General features: G+C 51.3%; 1 protein-coding gene and 1 pseudogene across 2 annotated transcripts in view; one reads left to right on the top strand and one right to left on the bottom strand.

Annotated features, from left to right (window-relative positions):
* HS6ST2 (heparan sulfate 6-O-sulfotransferase 2) overlaps positions 1-2,859 on the bottom strand; it is a 286,715-nt gene extending 283,856 nt beyond the window's left edge. For both annotated transcript variants that reach the window (XM_065900689.1, XM_065900688.1), the window contains exons 1-2: positions 2,432-2,859; positions 1,048-1,566 (exon numbers count right to left, since the gene is read on the bottom strand). In XM_065900689.1, coding sequence (XP_065756761.1) covers positions 1,048-1,566; positions 2,432-2,859 — 947 coding nt within the window. The remainder of the gene's footprint in view (positions 1-1,047; positions 1,567-2,431) is intronic.
* Positions 2,860-8,857: 5,998 nt separating this feature from the next.
* Positions 8,858-9,100, top strand: LOC136142254 (cytochrome c oxidase subunit 7B, mitochondrial pseudogene; annotated as a pseudogene).
* The last annotated feature ends 6,185 nt before the right edge of the window (positions 9,101-15,285 follow it).

Consider the following 15,285-nt stretch of genomic DNA (forward strand, 5'->3'; position numbering starts at 1 on the left):
TTTATGGCATCCATGACCTCCAGCAACTGGGCATTGCAGCTGGCTGGAGGAAAATGCCCTAGCTTCAAAAGCAAGTGGCTTTTCATAAAACAGCTCTTTCCGATTCAGCCCTGGGTTCATAAAGTTGGCTGGCGGCGCCCTGCTCCGGGGCTCAGAGTTTGTAAATCAGGAGAGGTTTCTCAAGACTGAGCCCCACATGGGATCCGGGGCAGCGTTCCACCTGCCCTTCGACCCGCGGGGTGCCCCTCGCACTCGCAAAGCGCCGCTGATGCCCGGCGTGCAGCCAGTAGTGCGGGGCGCAAGCTGGGTACCACGAGCTCTCTCTGGGTGTCCGCAAACAGCCGCAGAGGGACATTCATTCGCCCAGGGAGAGCAGAGCCAGTGGAGAGAAAGGAGGAGGGAGGCGACAAAAGTCAGGAAAAAAGAGAAAGAACAAAAAGGGTTAAAGAAAGAACGAGAAACAAAGTGAAAGAGGAAAACGGAGGGAAAAGGAAAGAGCGAGCGGCCAGGAGCTGACAAGATCCCAAGCACGAGAAAGCGAAAAGAGAAAAAGGCAAATAGAGGAAGCGAGGGGAAAGGCGGGGGGGAGGGGAAATGCGGGAGCGGGAAAGAAGAGAGAGCGAAACGAGGCTTGGGAACCTGGGTGCGGAGAAAAGAAGCGAAAGGCTGGAGGGGCTCAGGGACGCTGCACTCAGAACATAGTTCTTTCGGGCCCTCCAGTGCGGAGTCTGCGTGCTGTACCCTGTCCCGGCGGCGGCCGGGGGGCGCTCGTCCCGGGCCTCCTGGCCGCTTCCCCAGCGCGCACTCCCAGCCGCCAAGCAGGCCAACCCGCGGGCAGAGAGAGGAGCCGTCCCAGGTCGGAACGGACGAGCTTCCTGCAGCCGCCACAGCGCCACGAGCGCGCGCGCCGGGGCGCCACCGCAGGGGCGCCGAGGTGTTCCCTGGGTCGCCGGCAGCGGCTAGCCGCGCCTCCCGGCCCTCCGCCCGCCGCGGCCCGGGTCCGCTCCCGCGCCCCAGGGCCCCGCTCCGCCGCGGGCGCGCACTCACCTGGACGGTCTCAGCCTGGCGTCGCGCTTGCTGTCCACCACGGCGGGCACGCAGCTGGTGAGCTCGGTCCAGTCGGCGTGCAGTCCGCAGCTCCAACCCGTGGAGAACCTGGAGAAGAGCCAGGTCTCCCGCTTACCCGGCCGGTGGCAAGTGCATTTCTTCTGACCCACGCGGCATTCGCACGGTTGCTCCAGCTGGATGTTGCGCACCAGGTGGCGGCCGAAAGTGGTGCCTCCAGTCTTCTGGATGTGCAGGAACACGATCAGGTCATCACCCTTGATGTCGAAGTCTACCTTGCGCAGGAGGTCGCCGCGGCTGAAATTGTAACGGGGCACGAACCTCGCGGAGCTCTCATCCTCCGAGCGGTACGGGTCCGGCATCGGGGAGCTGAACGCCTGCAGGCGGAGGAGCTGGCATTCTGTGCCGGGGCACACGTATTGGAGGACGATCACGGCAAATAGGAAGAGCATCACCAAAGCCAGCAGCAGCTTGTTGGATTTCTCATCCATGTTCCCGACGCTGGGGGAAACCCAAGCTCCTTACGTCAATCCCGCAGCTCAGCCCGCGCTCTCCGTGCGCCCGTACCGCCTCCCTCCCACTGGCGCCGCCGTTGCGCCCCTTTCCCCCTCCCCTCGGCACCGAGTACTCCACCGCGGCGGCGGCGGCGGCGGCGACGGCGGCGGCGCCCTTCCCCGCTTCCTTCCTTCCCGGCAGGCTCAGCGCTGTGGCTTCTGCCGCACACACCCCCTCCCCCCGACTCCTTCCCGCTGGCCGCCTGCCCTCTCCCAGCGCCAGAGCTCTCCGGAGCCGCTTCGCGGGGTTTCGTACCCGTGGGACCCCGCCTGACCCGGTTGCCCCACTCCTCAACTCATACCACGGGTCCGAGCCCCCGCGCGTCTTGTTCCACTCCCGGTGGCTCCGTGACTCCCATCCCCATCCTGCTTCGCCCGCCGGACTCGCCCTGGCGCTTCTGCCCCCAGTCCCCTTGGCGCGCACGCCGCCGCCTCCTCGCCTAGCCCGACTCTCGGGCTCCTTCCCCGTGCGCCCCGAAGCCCTGCTCTTGCCCGCAACGGGTTGCCCACCTTGGGGGACGCCTCAAGGGAGCTCGGAGCCAGGCGTTCGGAGTTACCCTGGGGGAAGGGGGTCCGCCGGCAGCCCGACTTGCTAGCGGAGACGCTGCGCTACGGGTGCCCGCGGAAGCGCGGGGAGGGAGCCACAGCGTAGCCAAACGCGCGCCGCGCCCCTCCGGAGCCCCGGAGCCCGGCCGCCGCGGGCCAGCCGGAACTTTGCGCCTTTCTCTCCCCACGAGGCTGCCTTCCCTTCCCGCACGGCTCCCGCGCGCCCTGGCCCGGGAGCGCGAGTCCCGCTTTCGCCTAAAACGTACCTGGCCAGGGGACCGAAAATCTTGGAGAAGATCGCGCCGAGCACGTGCTTCAGCGAGTGGCCCAGGGCGGCCAGGCCCCGGGTGAGCAGGGCCCGGCAGAGGGAGCCCAGGTCCCAGCGTCTCCTGAGGTCGTGCATCCGCCTGCGGCGGCCTCGGGCCAGCAGCGCGAAGAGAGGGGCGCGCGCGGCTCCCGCCAGAGAGGAAGAAGCCTTTAGGGGCTCGTCCAGGAGCGGCTGGGAGTTGAATCCGCGAGACACACCCCTAGGAGGGCCCGCGCGGACTGAGGCGGCGACTGATCCGGGCCGGCTTGCTGCCAATTCGGCCTCTACTCTGGAATGCCGGCGGGGACAGGTGGTGCGGGCGGGCGCTTCTCGCTCCGGTTGCAACGGCGGCCCGAGCGCCCGGGCTGCACACGCAGGCAGTGCCATTACCCCCTTGAGGCAACTCAGGGTACTAAGGATCTGGAGCGAGCTTGAATTTATGTAATAATGCCTCACGCCTAAGAGCTCAAACCACTTAACAAGCAGAGGACCTGGGTCTTCTACTGTCTTGGGGGACGGAGGTCACTCCAGTGAGCACATCAGTACACTCTGGCCTGTAATTTCAACCTCCCCTAAAATAGCAAAGGCGCAAATTGGACCTTTTCCCTCTCTCCTTGCCAATTTCCATTCTCCAACGGAAGCGGGGGCATTTTCTGAAAAGGTAAGTCAGCATGAAGGAAAAGCATGACCAAAACACGTGTCAGAATGGGAATTTGAGCTTTTTTCCAGCAGGGCCTGGCCCTTACTCCCCCTCCTCTTGCTCAATCCTCAGCACCAAGCCCCGTGCTTACAGGAAGCCTTCACTCATATAAGGTGTATTAAAAGGAACGTACATGACTAAATACTACATCCTAGGGGGGCCGTCTAATCCAAGGTGATGTGACAAATGAGGAAACTGAGGCCCAGAGAGGGAAAGGGATGTGCCCAAGGTCACACAGCAGAGCCTCAGCGTTTGAACCCAGGAAGCCATCCATTTCCTAACAGCACCTTTTCTAATAAATAGGTGCAGACCATCCTCAAGCCAAGTGTCCAAAACGCTCTTTTCAGATGCAGGACCAGCAATGTAAGCATTAGCAAGAAAAGTAGGAATGTCCATTTAGAACAAGGTCCCTAGGACTCGGGGACGGTTCCCATCCGATTGTTCGGGTGGAGCTTGCTGCATACCAGGAACTGGTATTTCCGTGAATGAGTGCCCACCACTGTCTAGTCCCACCACTGCAGAAGGAGCACGGGGTGGCAGCAGTGTCTCAGAGCAGCGCTGTCTGGGAGGTGGGGGCCGGTGAGATGAGTTCCTCCAGAGACAGCCTCTCCCACGATCTCCCTCAGAACATTTGGGCCCTCACTGAACCCTGCTCCGTCCCTCTTCTATTCTCTCTGCGTAGTGAAGCAGCAAGCGCTGGTCTGGGGATCCTGAGTTTCTGTCATCTCCTTGCTGGGCAGCCCTGGGATAATGACCTGCCCCTCCTGAGCCTCAGGTTCCTCTTCCGTAAAATAGGACTAATTCCTCCTTTTTGGCCATCTGGGTCACTGTGAGGATGGCCTTTGGGCAATTCCAAATATGAGGCAGTGTTTACCTGCTGCTCTAAGCTCGGAGGTGCTGACTGAGTCACGAGCCAGTGAAGGCAGGGGCTCTTCTCAGGCGATTTCACAGCTGTACCCCCTGCCCTTACCTCCCCCCCCCCCGCCCCAGATGTCCCCAGTCCTGGCTGGACTTCCATGTGGCCCCCAACCTACAGGGGACAGTGAGAGACCCTTTGTCTGGCTACAGGCATGAGGGATTCTTGAGAAACCTGCATTTCAGGCATTTTACCTGGCCGGAGCATCCTGGGGGGAATACTCTGACTTATACCAAGGAGCCAGATGCAGCAACTTACAAGGTAGACCTCCTGGCTTCCCTGAGAGCTCCCCTGATGCCCCAGGCTTGTAGGACATGTCTGCGAGGGCAGGTGACAGGGGAGCCACGAGGGTCCCTCAGGAGCTTAGCCTGCCAGCTGTCCCTACCTTCTCCCAGGCCACCCATTCAACCTCTTTGTTCTCTCCAGTATGTGGCTCTCCTCATGGTGCCATCTGAGGACCACCACCCCCCAACCATTACACCATCATAATGACACTCAGTGGATCCCCAGAGAAACACTTCTGGAACAGTGGGTCACACGGTCATGCCCCCAGCAACTAACTCTGGAGTTTCTACTCTAAGAGATATCGGTGGGACTGGAACATGGGGAAGTGCCTTGGGTGGGGGTGGGAGAGTGGTAACCAGTACAGGGAACAATCAGGACTTAGTCATTTGGGTCACGAAGAGGAACACATTCACATACAGTCTGACGCTCAGAGCAAAGGGCAGCAAGGTTGGTGGGTTTGCTCTGTGCAAAGAAGGAACAGGAAGGGGCTGTAAAGCCTGGTTTCTGAGATCAGATATGTCACTAACAATCTAGTGTGAATATATACACCAGCTCACTGGAGGATATTTGCATTTACAAGCCTTTCCTCCACCCTCATGCTATAAGAAAAAGAAAGAAGTGAATCTCTCATGGTGGATTTCATATATCAGGGTTCCTAAAAGTGGGAAGAAACTTTGGGGGGCAGTAGGGGAGCCCACAAGTCTCAGAGGACCCTTCCTGGGGTGAGGAGGCTCCCTGCTAAGAAGAGGGAACTCTTCCTGTGTGTGTCCCAAAGCACCACGTTCTCCTGAGGCCAGGCCTGGACGTTGGCAGGACGTTCCGAGACCTCTTGCAGTGCTGGGCTAGGCCCACCTCCCAGGAACCGGTTCCTCTCAGGAACTGAATAACAGAGATCCTGATACTCTAGAAATCAGCCCTATTTTGGAGATTGGGGAGGGGGGCAGAAGAGGAAGCAAACTGGCTGAATTGTCAGGTCTGTGGTTTTGCATCTCCTTCTTAGGGCAGCCTGAGTTGCTGCGTGTCTGTGTGTGTGTATATATATACTTGGGATTCAGGACTTGGAAGGTGAGGACTCCACAGTCTGATCAGGGCTTCCGGTTGTCTCCACAGTGTGGTGTGCTTTTCATTATTTTTCCGGAACCTTGTCCTTCCATGGTTTCCACAAAACGCTGCCGATTCTGGGAACATAAAGGTCAGGCTGGCTTGCATACTAAGCACTGCGCTCCCAAATATGCATTTGGTTTTGCTGGAGTCTGAGAGGAAAGCAGGAGATGGCTGAGAACGCGCTGGCCTGGGAGTCCAGTGACCTGGCTTCTTGTGTTGACTGCTGCAAATGAGCCCCTGTATTGACCCCGAGGAAGACACTTGTTCGCTCTTGGGCTCAGCTTCCCTATTTGTAAGAAGGCAAAGTCGGTGTTGTGCCTTGAAGGGCATTTTCCTGCTCTCACATGGTAAGTCACACGCTTTTCTTGTCTTTCTCAGGGCCAAAGTGCTGCCAAACCCTCAGCGCCTTGTTGCAGGCGAGAGCATGGTCCTCCCTGCTTTCTGTGACACTCACATAGCGGGGGGGGGGGGGGGGGGGGGGCACCGGGCCATCAGCAGCTGGACTTGTTCTGAGCCTATGTGGCAGGGGTAACAGCAGGGTCCCCTGTTCAAACTGAAACAGAAACAGTGAAAACTCACTGTGGAAGAAAGTGCTGCTTTCCCCTTAGCCTGAGCATTCGCCGCAATGCTGTCTTTCCAGCTGTCGCTAATTTAAAACAAAAAACGCTCATACTCTCAATTATAGGCGATTTTTGTCACAAAGATTGAAGGCATGCAAAGTATTGAGTCACTTCGTTGCTGGTTTTATGCGTCTCTCCAAACTGAATGAGCAGCAGTGCTTCACGGAAAGCGCTGCTCTGAAGTTCGAGCTTTAATATTCTAAACAGGTTGAGTGTGTTATAGACAGCACTCTCAACCACTGTCTATTTTTCCCCCACGAAGCACTGACTTTTATTTGTTTAGCTTTAAAAAAAAAAAGCCATGGGGCTGAAGGAATTAAAAGAGGAGGGGGGCTTCCCTGGTGGCGCAGTGGTTGAGAGTCCGCCTGCCGATGCAGGGGACACGGATTCGTGCCCCGGTCCGGGAAGATCCCACATGCCGCGGAGCGGCTGGGCCCGTGAGCCATGGCCGCTGAGCCTGCGCGTCCGGAGCCTGTGCTCCGCAGCGGGAGAGGCCACAACAGTGAGAGGCCCGCGTACCGCAAAAAAAAAAAAAAAAAAAAAGAGGAGGATGATGCCGGGGTGAAGTGTGTGCTGAATGAACGTGTGGTGCAAAGGCAAGAGAAAGAAGCACTGGACCAGGGTTCACGGTCGACTCCGAACATGCAGACCCGTGGCTGCCCTTCTCCTGATGGAGGCTTCCCACCATTTCCCTGACAGTGACACCACCACTTCTCACTGACAGCCAATGGAAGAGCCAGTTCAGGCAGGGCCTTTAAAGCCGTGGTGACCCAAGGCCTGGAAACCACCACAGGCAGCAGGTCAGACTCTGCCCCTGTGACAGTTACATCACTTCTTTGGGCCTCAGTCTCCAATCTTAGAAAACAGCCTGACCAGGTACCTTCCAAAAGCTGGCTTAGGGGTATAGTAAAGAGGAAGCCAATCTGAAATGAGTTTTTTTTAAAAAAAGGAGAGCGCACAGGCTTGGAGAGCTCATCAGCCTGGGGTTTCATCAGGGTTCTCTGAGCTCCTCCCTCAGAGCCTCAGTTTTCTTATCCGTGAAAATGGGGCTATAACAAGCTCCCTGGGTTGTTGCATGAGTTAACAAAAATAATCTCTGGGGAGCACTCAGTCTAGTTCCTAGAAGGAGTAGACTTGAGGAAATGTTCCTTCTTCTTCCCTTTTGACTCCATCTTTGGTTTGAGCTCTTGGCTGCATTTCCCACAACAGTAACATACACACATTTAATGACAGGTGGCTGGCTTTGCCCCCACCCGTCTTCTTTACCTGCTGTCTTTTCTCACCCTCCCTCCACACCTCTCCAGTGCTCTCCTGGCTGGTGTCCCCTGGAGGAGGAAAGCCTCTGATCCGTTTAATCGCGCCGAGGGGTGGGACATGTCCACGTGACCCCTGGCAGGAGACATCTACAAAAGAGGGGAAAGAGGGCAGTGCTTCTACCAAATGTCAAAATCACTAACTCAAAAAGATATCTATGGAATATTACTCAGCCATAAAAAGAAACGAAACTGAGTTATTTGTAATGAGGTGGATGGACCTAGAGTCTGTCGTACAGAATGAAGTAAGTCAGAAAGAGAAAGACAAATACTGTATGCTAACACATATATATGGAATCTACAAAAAATGGTTCTGAAGAAACTAGGGGCAGGACAAGAATAAAGATGGAGATGTAGAGAATGGACTTGAGGACACAGGGAGGGGAAGGGTAAGCTGGGAAGAAGTGAGAGAGTGGCATGGACATATATACACTACCAAACGTAAGGTAGATAGCTAGTGGGAAGCAGCTGCATAGCACAGGGCGATCAGCTTGGTGCTTTCTGACCACCTGGAGGGGTGGGATAGGGAGGGTGGGAGGGAGGGAGATGCAAGAGGGAAGAGATATGGGAACATATGTATAACTGATTCACTTTGTTATAAAGCAGAAACTAACACACCATTGTAAAGCTATTATACTCCAATAAAGATGTTAAAATAAAATTTTTTTTTAAAAAAAAGGGCAGTGCATTACCCCAATGAATGATCCCCACCATAAAACACGATGAAACATGCATAACAGGCCAGTGGAGGAGATGCATGGGGAGCTGAGGTGGAGTAGAGTCAAGAGTTACAGGTATGTGCAGAACTTACAGGGCCAGCCCCACTGTCAATTATTGACACTAATTTTCAACTCTGTTCACTTCAAAAGTTAATGGTCGATCTGGCCAGAGCAGTTTCAACTTGTTCAGCTGAGCAAACCGCAGTGGTCAGACTGAAAAACACAGTCAGTTTTGTGTTCGATCTGTATGAGCCAGAGCTGGGCCGCCAACACCCGTTCACGGTGCCCGAGTAAAAAGAGCGCCAAGCCGGAGCCCAAGAAAACAATGTTTGAGTCTCAGTTCTGCCGCCAGCTCACTGTGTGACCCTGGGCTAGTCTCTTGACGTCTCTGGGATTTAGCTGCTGACCTTGGTAAACCGAGGGCCTGCATTAGATGACGCTGAAGGCCCATCCCAGCAGGCACTTGCTGTGATCTAAGCTACGCCAGCTACTAAAAGAGCTGAGGAGGGACCCCACTTTGTGTGGGCAAAAATGCACTACCGAAGATGACCCTCCAGCTAGTGGCTGAGTCCGAAAAGCAAAAGAAGAACTTTCATAAGGAGCAAACTTTCTTAGAGCAGTGGGTAAGAAAGAAACTTGAAAATAAGCCTTCCGGGCTTCTACCGACTTGGAAGGTGAAGTCAAAACTGAAGGACTGGAGTTACCGCCTTTCTGTCTTCAGCTTCACGATGCTTCCCTTGGCCCAAAACGCACTAAATCGTCTCGGAGTTCGAAGCATTCAGCAAACAATGGCAAGGCAGAACCACCAGAAGCGGGCACCTGATTTCCATGACAAATATGGTAATGCTGTATTAGCCAGTGGAGCCACTTTCCACGTTGCTGTATGGGCATATACAGCAACACAAATTGGAATAGAATGGAACCTGTCCCCTGTTTGCAGAGTCACCCCAAAGGAATGGAGAGAACACTAATCATCCCAGCTGGTTTCATACTGAATTGTTTCAAAATCAACTCATAATTGATGCCAAGTAAAAAGCATTATGTACCCATTAACATATGGCGTGATTGTAGAAAACAAAGTACATTTGAAAACTTTAAAAAAAGAACTGAAGGACTGGGACTTCCCTGGTGGTACAGTGGTTAAGAATCCTCCTGCCAATGCAGGGGACACTGGTTCGAGCCCTGGTCCGGGAAGATCCCACATGCCACAGAGCAGCTAAGCCCGTGCACCACAACTACTGAGCCTGCACTCTAGAGCCCGTGAGCCACAACTACTGAGCCCCCATGCTGCAACTACTGAAGCCCGCGTGCCTAGAGCCCGTGCTCCGCAACAAGAGAAGGCACTGCAGTGAGAAGCCCGCACACTGCCACTAGAGAAAGCTCGCATGCAGCAACAAGGCCCCAATGCAGCCAAAAATAAATAAATAAAATAAGTAAATTTATATTAAAAAAAAAAACTGAAGGACTGGGGAAAAGTGTTGAGAAGTGACCTCCAGCTGACACAAAAGCCCTAGGTGGTTTTAATAATGCTAATAACTAAACCAAGAGTGGCCTTGCCTGGTCCACAGCGTCCCACTTGTTCGCCTACCCTGGGGTCTTTGCAAGACAGAAGCACACGCATTGCTGATCTCCTGACTGGTCTCCATGGGAGTTCCAGTTTTGAATAATAAAATACAAAACCTGAAAATTATATCTCAGAGCAACGCAAAGGATTTGGAGGAAGCTAGCCTTGAGGCCAAAGTGGCTCCCAGGAAAAGGATTTCTTTGTCACTTAAATGGGCTTGAAGGGGAATGTTTTAGAAGAACCACCCAGGAAAAGAGAAAATTAGTTTAGAGAAATCATACATGTCATAGACTAAATGAAAATTAATTTTTAATCAGAGCGAGCCAGACTAGACTTAACTGGGCTTGAGAGCAAAACCTGGAATAGGACTTACTTTTTTACGTACACATTTTCAAAATCCACATTTCGCCAAAAGGCCTGAGAATGCAGAAAGCTACAACATTAGAGCCACAGGGGAAAATGAACTTGGTAAAAGACACGTTGAACGTTCATCTCCACCGAAGAAAGTTGCCTCAGTGGGTACCATCTTGTGAAAGATTTAGCTGATGCAGGAGACAATATTCAAGTCCCCAGTGAGAAGAGTTGATAGGAATGAATGAAGGGAGGGCAACATTTTGTCAAGGATGCTCCAGTGCTCTGCACCATGGTCATGTCATGGCCATGGTCATGTCTCCTGCAGGCTGACTCCAGAATGTTTAGCAAACTATGCCAGGGAGAGCTCCCGGACTCAACACCTATTATGTTTCAAGTACTTGGCTAAACACCTTACATGCTCTCTTTTAATGAACACGCTCAGCAGACCAATGAAGTGGTTACTTCTGTTGTACTTATTTTACAGATGAGCAAACTGGGTTTTACAGAGTTACAGCTACCCAGCTAGGAAGTAGTAGAGCTGTGACCTGAACCCAAATCTGTCAAACTCCACAGTGACTCCGATGCCCCAGTGATCCTCATCCAGCTCCAAGATGTCTGGGCATGAGCTGGAGAGTGTGAGATATCATGTCCCCAAATGGAATATCAAGAGACTTAGATAGGGGCTTCCCTGGTGGCGCAGTGGTTGGGAGTCCACCTGCCGATGCGGGGGACGCGGCTTCGTGCCCCGGTCCAGGAAGATCCGCGGAGCAGCTGGGCCCGTGAGCCATGGCCGCTGAGCCTGCGCCCCGTCCAGAGCCTGTGCTCCACGGCAGGAGGGGCCACAACAGTGAGAGGCCCGCGTAACTCAAAAAAAAAAAAAAAAGAGAGAGAGAGACTTAGATAGTCCTCATCCTAGGCAGGAGAGCTGGGCGGAGAGAGATCATGGTGTGTGTGTGTGTGTGTGTGCACGCACGCACACACGTTTGTCCATGCACCTGCTCTGAGAGCACTGAAGGAGATGGAGGGTAGGGGCTCAGAGTCTGAATTTTAGTAAAGAGGGAAGCAGAGATGGAGACACTGCGAACTGGGTAACTCAACGTGCACACAACCTTGGGACGTCACCCACATTATCTGATAGTGTTATTTTTTGGAAGTGTCATAAGCAACTCTGTCCACTCCACTATGCAATAACCTTCTGGAAGGCTGGGACCTTAGCTTCTTCATTTTTAAAACTTCTCCATAGCTCCCAATAGCAATAATATTTGGTCTAAGGCTTCTCAGTTGACCAAAAACTTTCACAGACACTGACTGGACCTTCATAACAACTCAGCGAGGCAGCCGTCGTTGTTCTCACTTTATCTGTGTGGAAAATGTTGTGCCTTAGGGCCGAAGGAACTTGGTCAAGGGCACACAGCTGGTACGGAGTTGCCACTGCTGACCACCCCCTTAATCCACCCAGGCACACATGCCAACATGAGGTAATGCCAAGGCACCTCACAAAGGATCTAGCACAGAGTAGGTGCTCAAGAGATGTTAGTTTTCCCCTTACTTGACAATATATGGTTTTAAAATGTTTTCTTTGCACTAACTATATCCTACTGGGTACCCCAGTATCTTCAACAGAGACTGGTCCACATTCTCAGAGAGCTTACCATTGACGTAAGAAAATACAGCCAACGTGTGTGAACCTGAGGATAGTGAGCCACTGACTAATCTGTGACACAGGCTCTAATGCAGTGAAAGCTCTGAGGATGCTCCACAGTGGGCTGGAACGGTCAGAGGTTTCCTAGCAAACATCAGGGGGAAAGGCCTGGAAAAGTCGATCAATCCACTCTCCCCTCCTTTTTGTCTGCATCCCAGAAAGAGGAACTTTTGCTGATAGAAACTGTTTTGATCGCCTTTCCTTGTGCCCAGTGACCCAGTCCCTTCCTTGTCAATGAGGTTGTATGAAAAGTGTCTTAGCTCCAGAACATGTGGTACTTATACACAATGGAATACTACTCAGTCATAAAGAAGAATGAAATAATGCCATATGTACCAACATGGATGGACCTAGAGATTATCATACTAAGTGAAGTAAGTCAGAAAGAGAAAGGCAAATATCATATGATATCACTTATATCATATGGAATCTGAAATATGACACAAATGAACTTATTTATGAAACAGAAACAGACTCACGGACATAGAGAACAGACCTGCGGTTGCCAAGTCTGGAGGGGAGAGGGGGTGGGGGAGGGATGGATTGGGAGTTTGGGATTAACAAACGCAAACTATTATAGATAGATAGATAGATAGATAGATAGATAACCGAATCACTTTGTTGTGCCCCAGAAACTAACACAACATTGTAAATCAACTATACTTCAGTAAAATAAAAAAAAAAATTTTAAGTGTCCTAGCTCTCCCCAGCAACAAATGCAACCCTCCATCTATGGCACCAAGAGTGTGACATTGTGAGGTCTTTCATCAAGGGCGCAGTATGTGGCCACACAAGCACACCACAGTTTGTATCAACATCCACAGCTCCATTAGAACAAATAGTTTGTTTTTTAGACCAAGTCAATAAGCTGCTTTTTCCGGGGAGAAGAGCGAGCAGGACAGACACAGTTCAAGTAAAATAAAAGACACTCAGCATTTCACCCTAAATGTTTCCATAGTTCCAGATCTCGCCAGCGGTTTGGTAGCAAGTCAAAGCAGAAACTGACATTTGGTGTTCCAGAGTCTTCTGGAAGAGAGCCAGATAATGAATTGTCAAATGAACAGTTTCTGGCTCTCTTATCAAGGACAAATCCTACTCCAGCTGAGATGCTAGCAAACTAACAACAATGAGAACAACAATAATTTGCCAGGATGATGCAAACCCAGAATGCAGGAGAGGCTATTTTCTTTGTTGACTGCGTCTGGAAATGTGGCTAGATGTGATTTATCATCTGCATTAGATGCTCTTCTATAACATCCTAAACAGACATTTTATGCTGGATATCAACTGGAAAAATTTTTATTCAACACTAATTTCATCAAAACCTGGATAGTTGATACAGCCAGATTTCGTCAAATGAGGGAGAATTAGTATGATATAAACTATTCACTATAAAGACATTACTATATTCTCTAAGCCTTCTTTGAGCTCTGTTATACACTAGAGTTTGTGGCCTAACACTTGGATTAAAAGCGGAGAGTAGGATATTCAGGCTGAATTGTGCCTCCCCCCAAGACCCCTGAAACTGATCTGAAATGATAAGGCAGTCCCTCTTAGGAATATTTACAGACTGTTCTTCATGTAAAAGAACATAAGAAGTCCCCAAAAGCCTAAGAAACCGAGTGTCCTGAGCAGATCCTTTTCCTGCCCTTCATTCTCAAAAGTTCGCTGCAAAGGCTCTGGTCAAGTGCTGCAGGCTGCTCTTTCATCTCCGTAACCTGAGTGCCTTTGCAGAACAGGCTCCCTCTCCGGTATTCAGTGAATTCCGAGTCAAGTCCAGGCTCGAGTCAGCTGCCTCCATTGTAAGTCTTTTGCAATTCGATGGATGGCTTGGCCCTTATGCCTTGAGGATTGGAATCTCCTGGGCAGGGATAGGATTTCACTTTCCATGTCTACAGTGCTTGCACCAAGTTTATTAATATAGTCTATACAGGGTGATCATATTGAGAGCAAGCTGGAATCCACATCACAGAGCCTGTGGCTTGAAGCTAGGCTGAGCCGAGCCCCCAGGAGGAGACTGAGTCACCCTAAGCATCCAGTCACCCTGGGGAATTTTAAGAATTCAATATCAAGTCCAAGTCAATCCTGTCTAAGACACTGTGTCTTTCCTTCTATATCAGCCCCACTCTCCCAGACATCTCACCCATGCCTGGAGGTGCACTTCACCGTGTAAGGGGGAAGAAAGTAATCTGGGAAACACCTCAGGTGTTAGCTCCACGGAGGAGTTAGGGACTCAGAGTTTAAAATGAATGAATGAATCATAATACAGTGATGTATCCCAGCCTAAGAATCAATAAGACCATGGGAGGAGCTGGCAACTATAGCGGAAAGAACACACTTTCTGGAGTCAGACCAGCATTTGGATCTCCATCTGACTCCTTACTAGCTGTCTGGCCTCAAGGCAAACACTTAACCTTCCAGGGCCTCAGTTTCCTCCTCTGTACAATGGAGATGATCCTAATCAGCTGTCTTGTAAGGTATGCAGGAGAAATTAGAGAGATAATGTACATAAAGCACATTTTACAGGACCTGGCAGAGAATAGGTATCCAACAAATGGCAGCTACTCTTATGGAACAGGGCAGGAGAGATGGCTGGGTCTGTCTTAGTGTCCTCCAGTCCTGGGTGAATGTGTGCCTCCACTGTGGACAAGAAGCACTCTGCTCAAATACGACACTGGACCGATACATGTGCTTTACTCTTCCTTCTACCTTCATGTCTTTAGTGACCCAAGTCATTCATGACTGCAAACTCTATGCAAGTTCAAATATCATAGAAAACACAAAAATTCTCTTGACCCACATCTAATCCCACTCCCTTTCCTCAGGGTAATCACTGGTTTCAGTCCGTTTTGTAGGTTGGGGGGCTTTTTTGGTAAGCAAGTACATATAAGAATTGACATATTAAAAAAAAACAATGTTGTTTTATGTGGGGTTTTGGTAAAAAACTAAAATGTATGTTTTGCATGTATGTTTCAATATTTTATTGAAGTATAATATGCATATAGAAAAGCGAACATAGGCTAAGTGTACAGCTTGAATTTTCACAAACTGAACACACATGTAATCAGCACTCATATCAAAAAACAGTACCATCAGGAATTCCCTGGGAGTCCAGTGGTTAGGACTCTGCGCTCTCACTGCTGAGGGCGCAGGTTCAGTCCCCGGTCGGGGAACTAAGATCCCACAAGCCATGCGGTACGGCCAAAGAAAAAATTACCATCACCCCCAAAGCCTCTTTTGAGCCCCTTTCTAGTCAATAAACTCCCAACAGTGGCCACTATTGTGACTTATATCAGCGTAAATTAGTTTTGCTTTTGTAGTTTATACAAATTGAATCCTACAGTGTATCAGTCTTACGTGGCCACTGTAACAAATTACCACAAACTCCACAGCTTAAAACAACACGAAAATATCATCTCACAGTTTCTGTAGGTCAAACATCCAGGTACAGTGTGGCTGAATTCTCTGCTCAGGGCCTCCCAGGGCTGAAATCAAGGTGTCCACCAGGACTAGGGTCTCCTCTAAGGCTGGGCTCC

Source organism: Phocoena phocoena, chromosome X (assembly GCF_963924675.1).
Source record: "Phocoena phocoena chromosome X, mPhoPho1.1, whole genome shotgun sequence".
Taxonomy (NCBI): domain Eukaryota; kingdom Metazoa; phylum Chordata; class Mammalia; order Artiodactyla; family Phocoenidae; genus Phocoena; species Phocoena phocoena.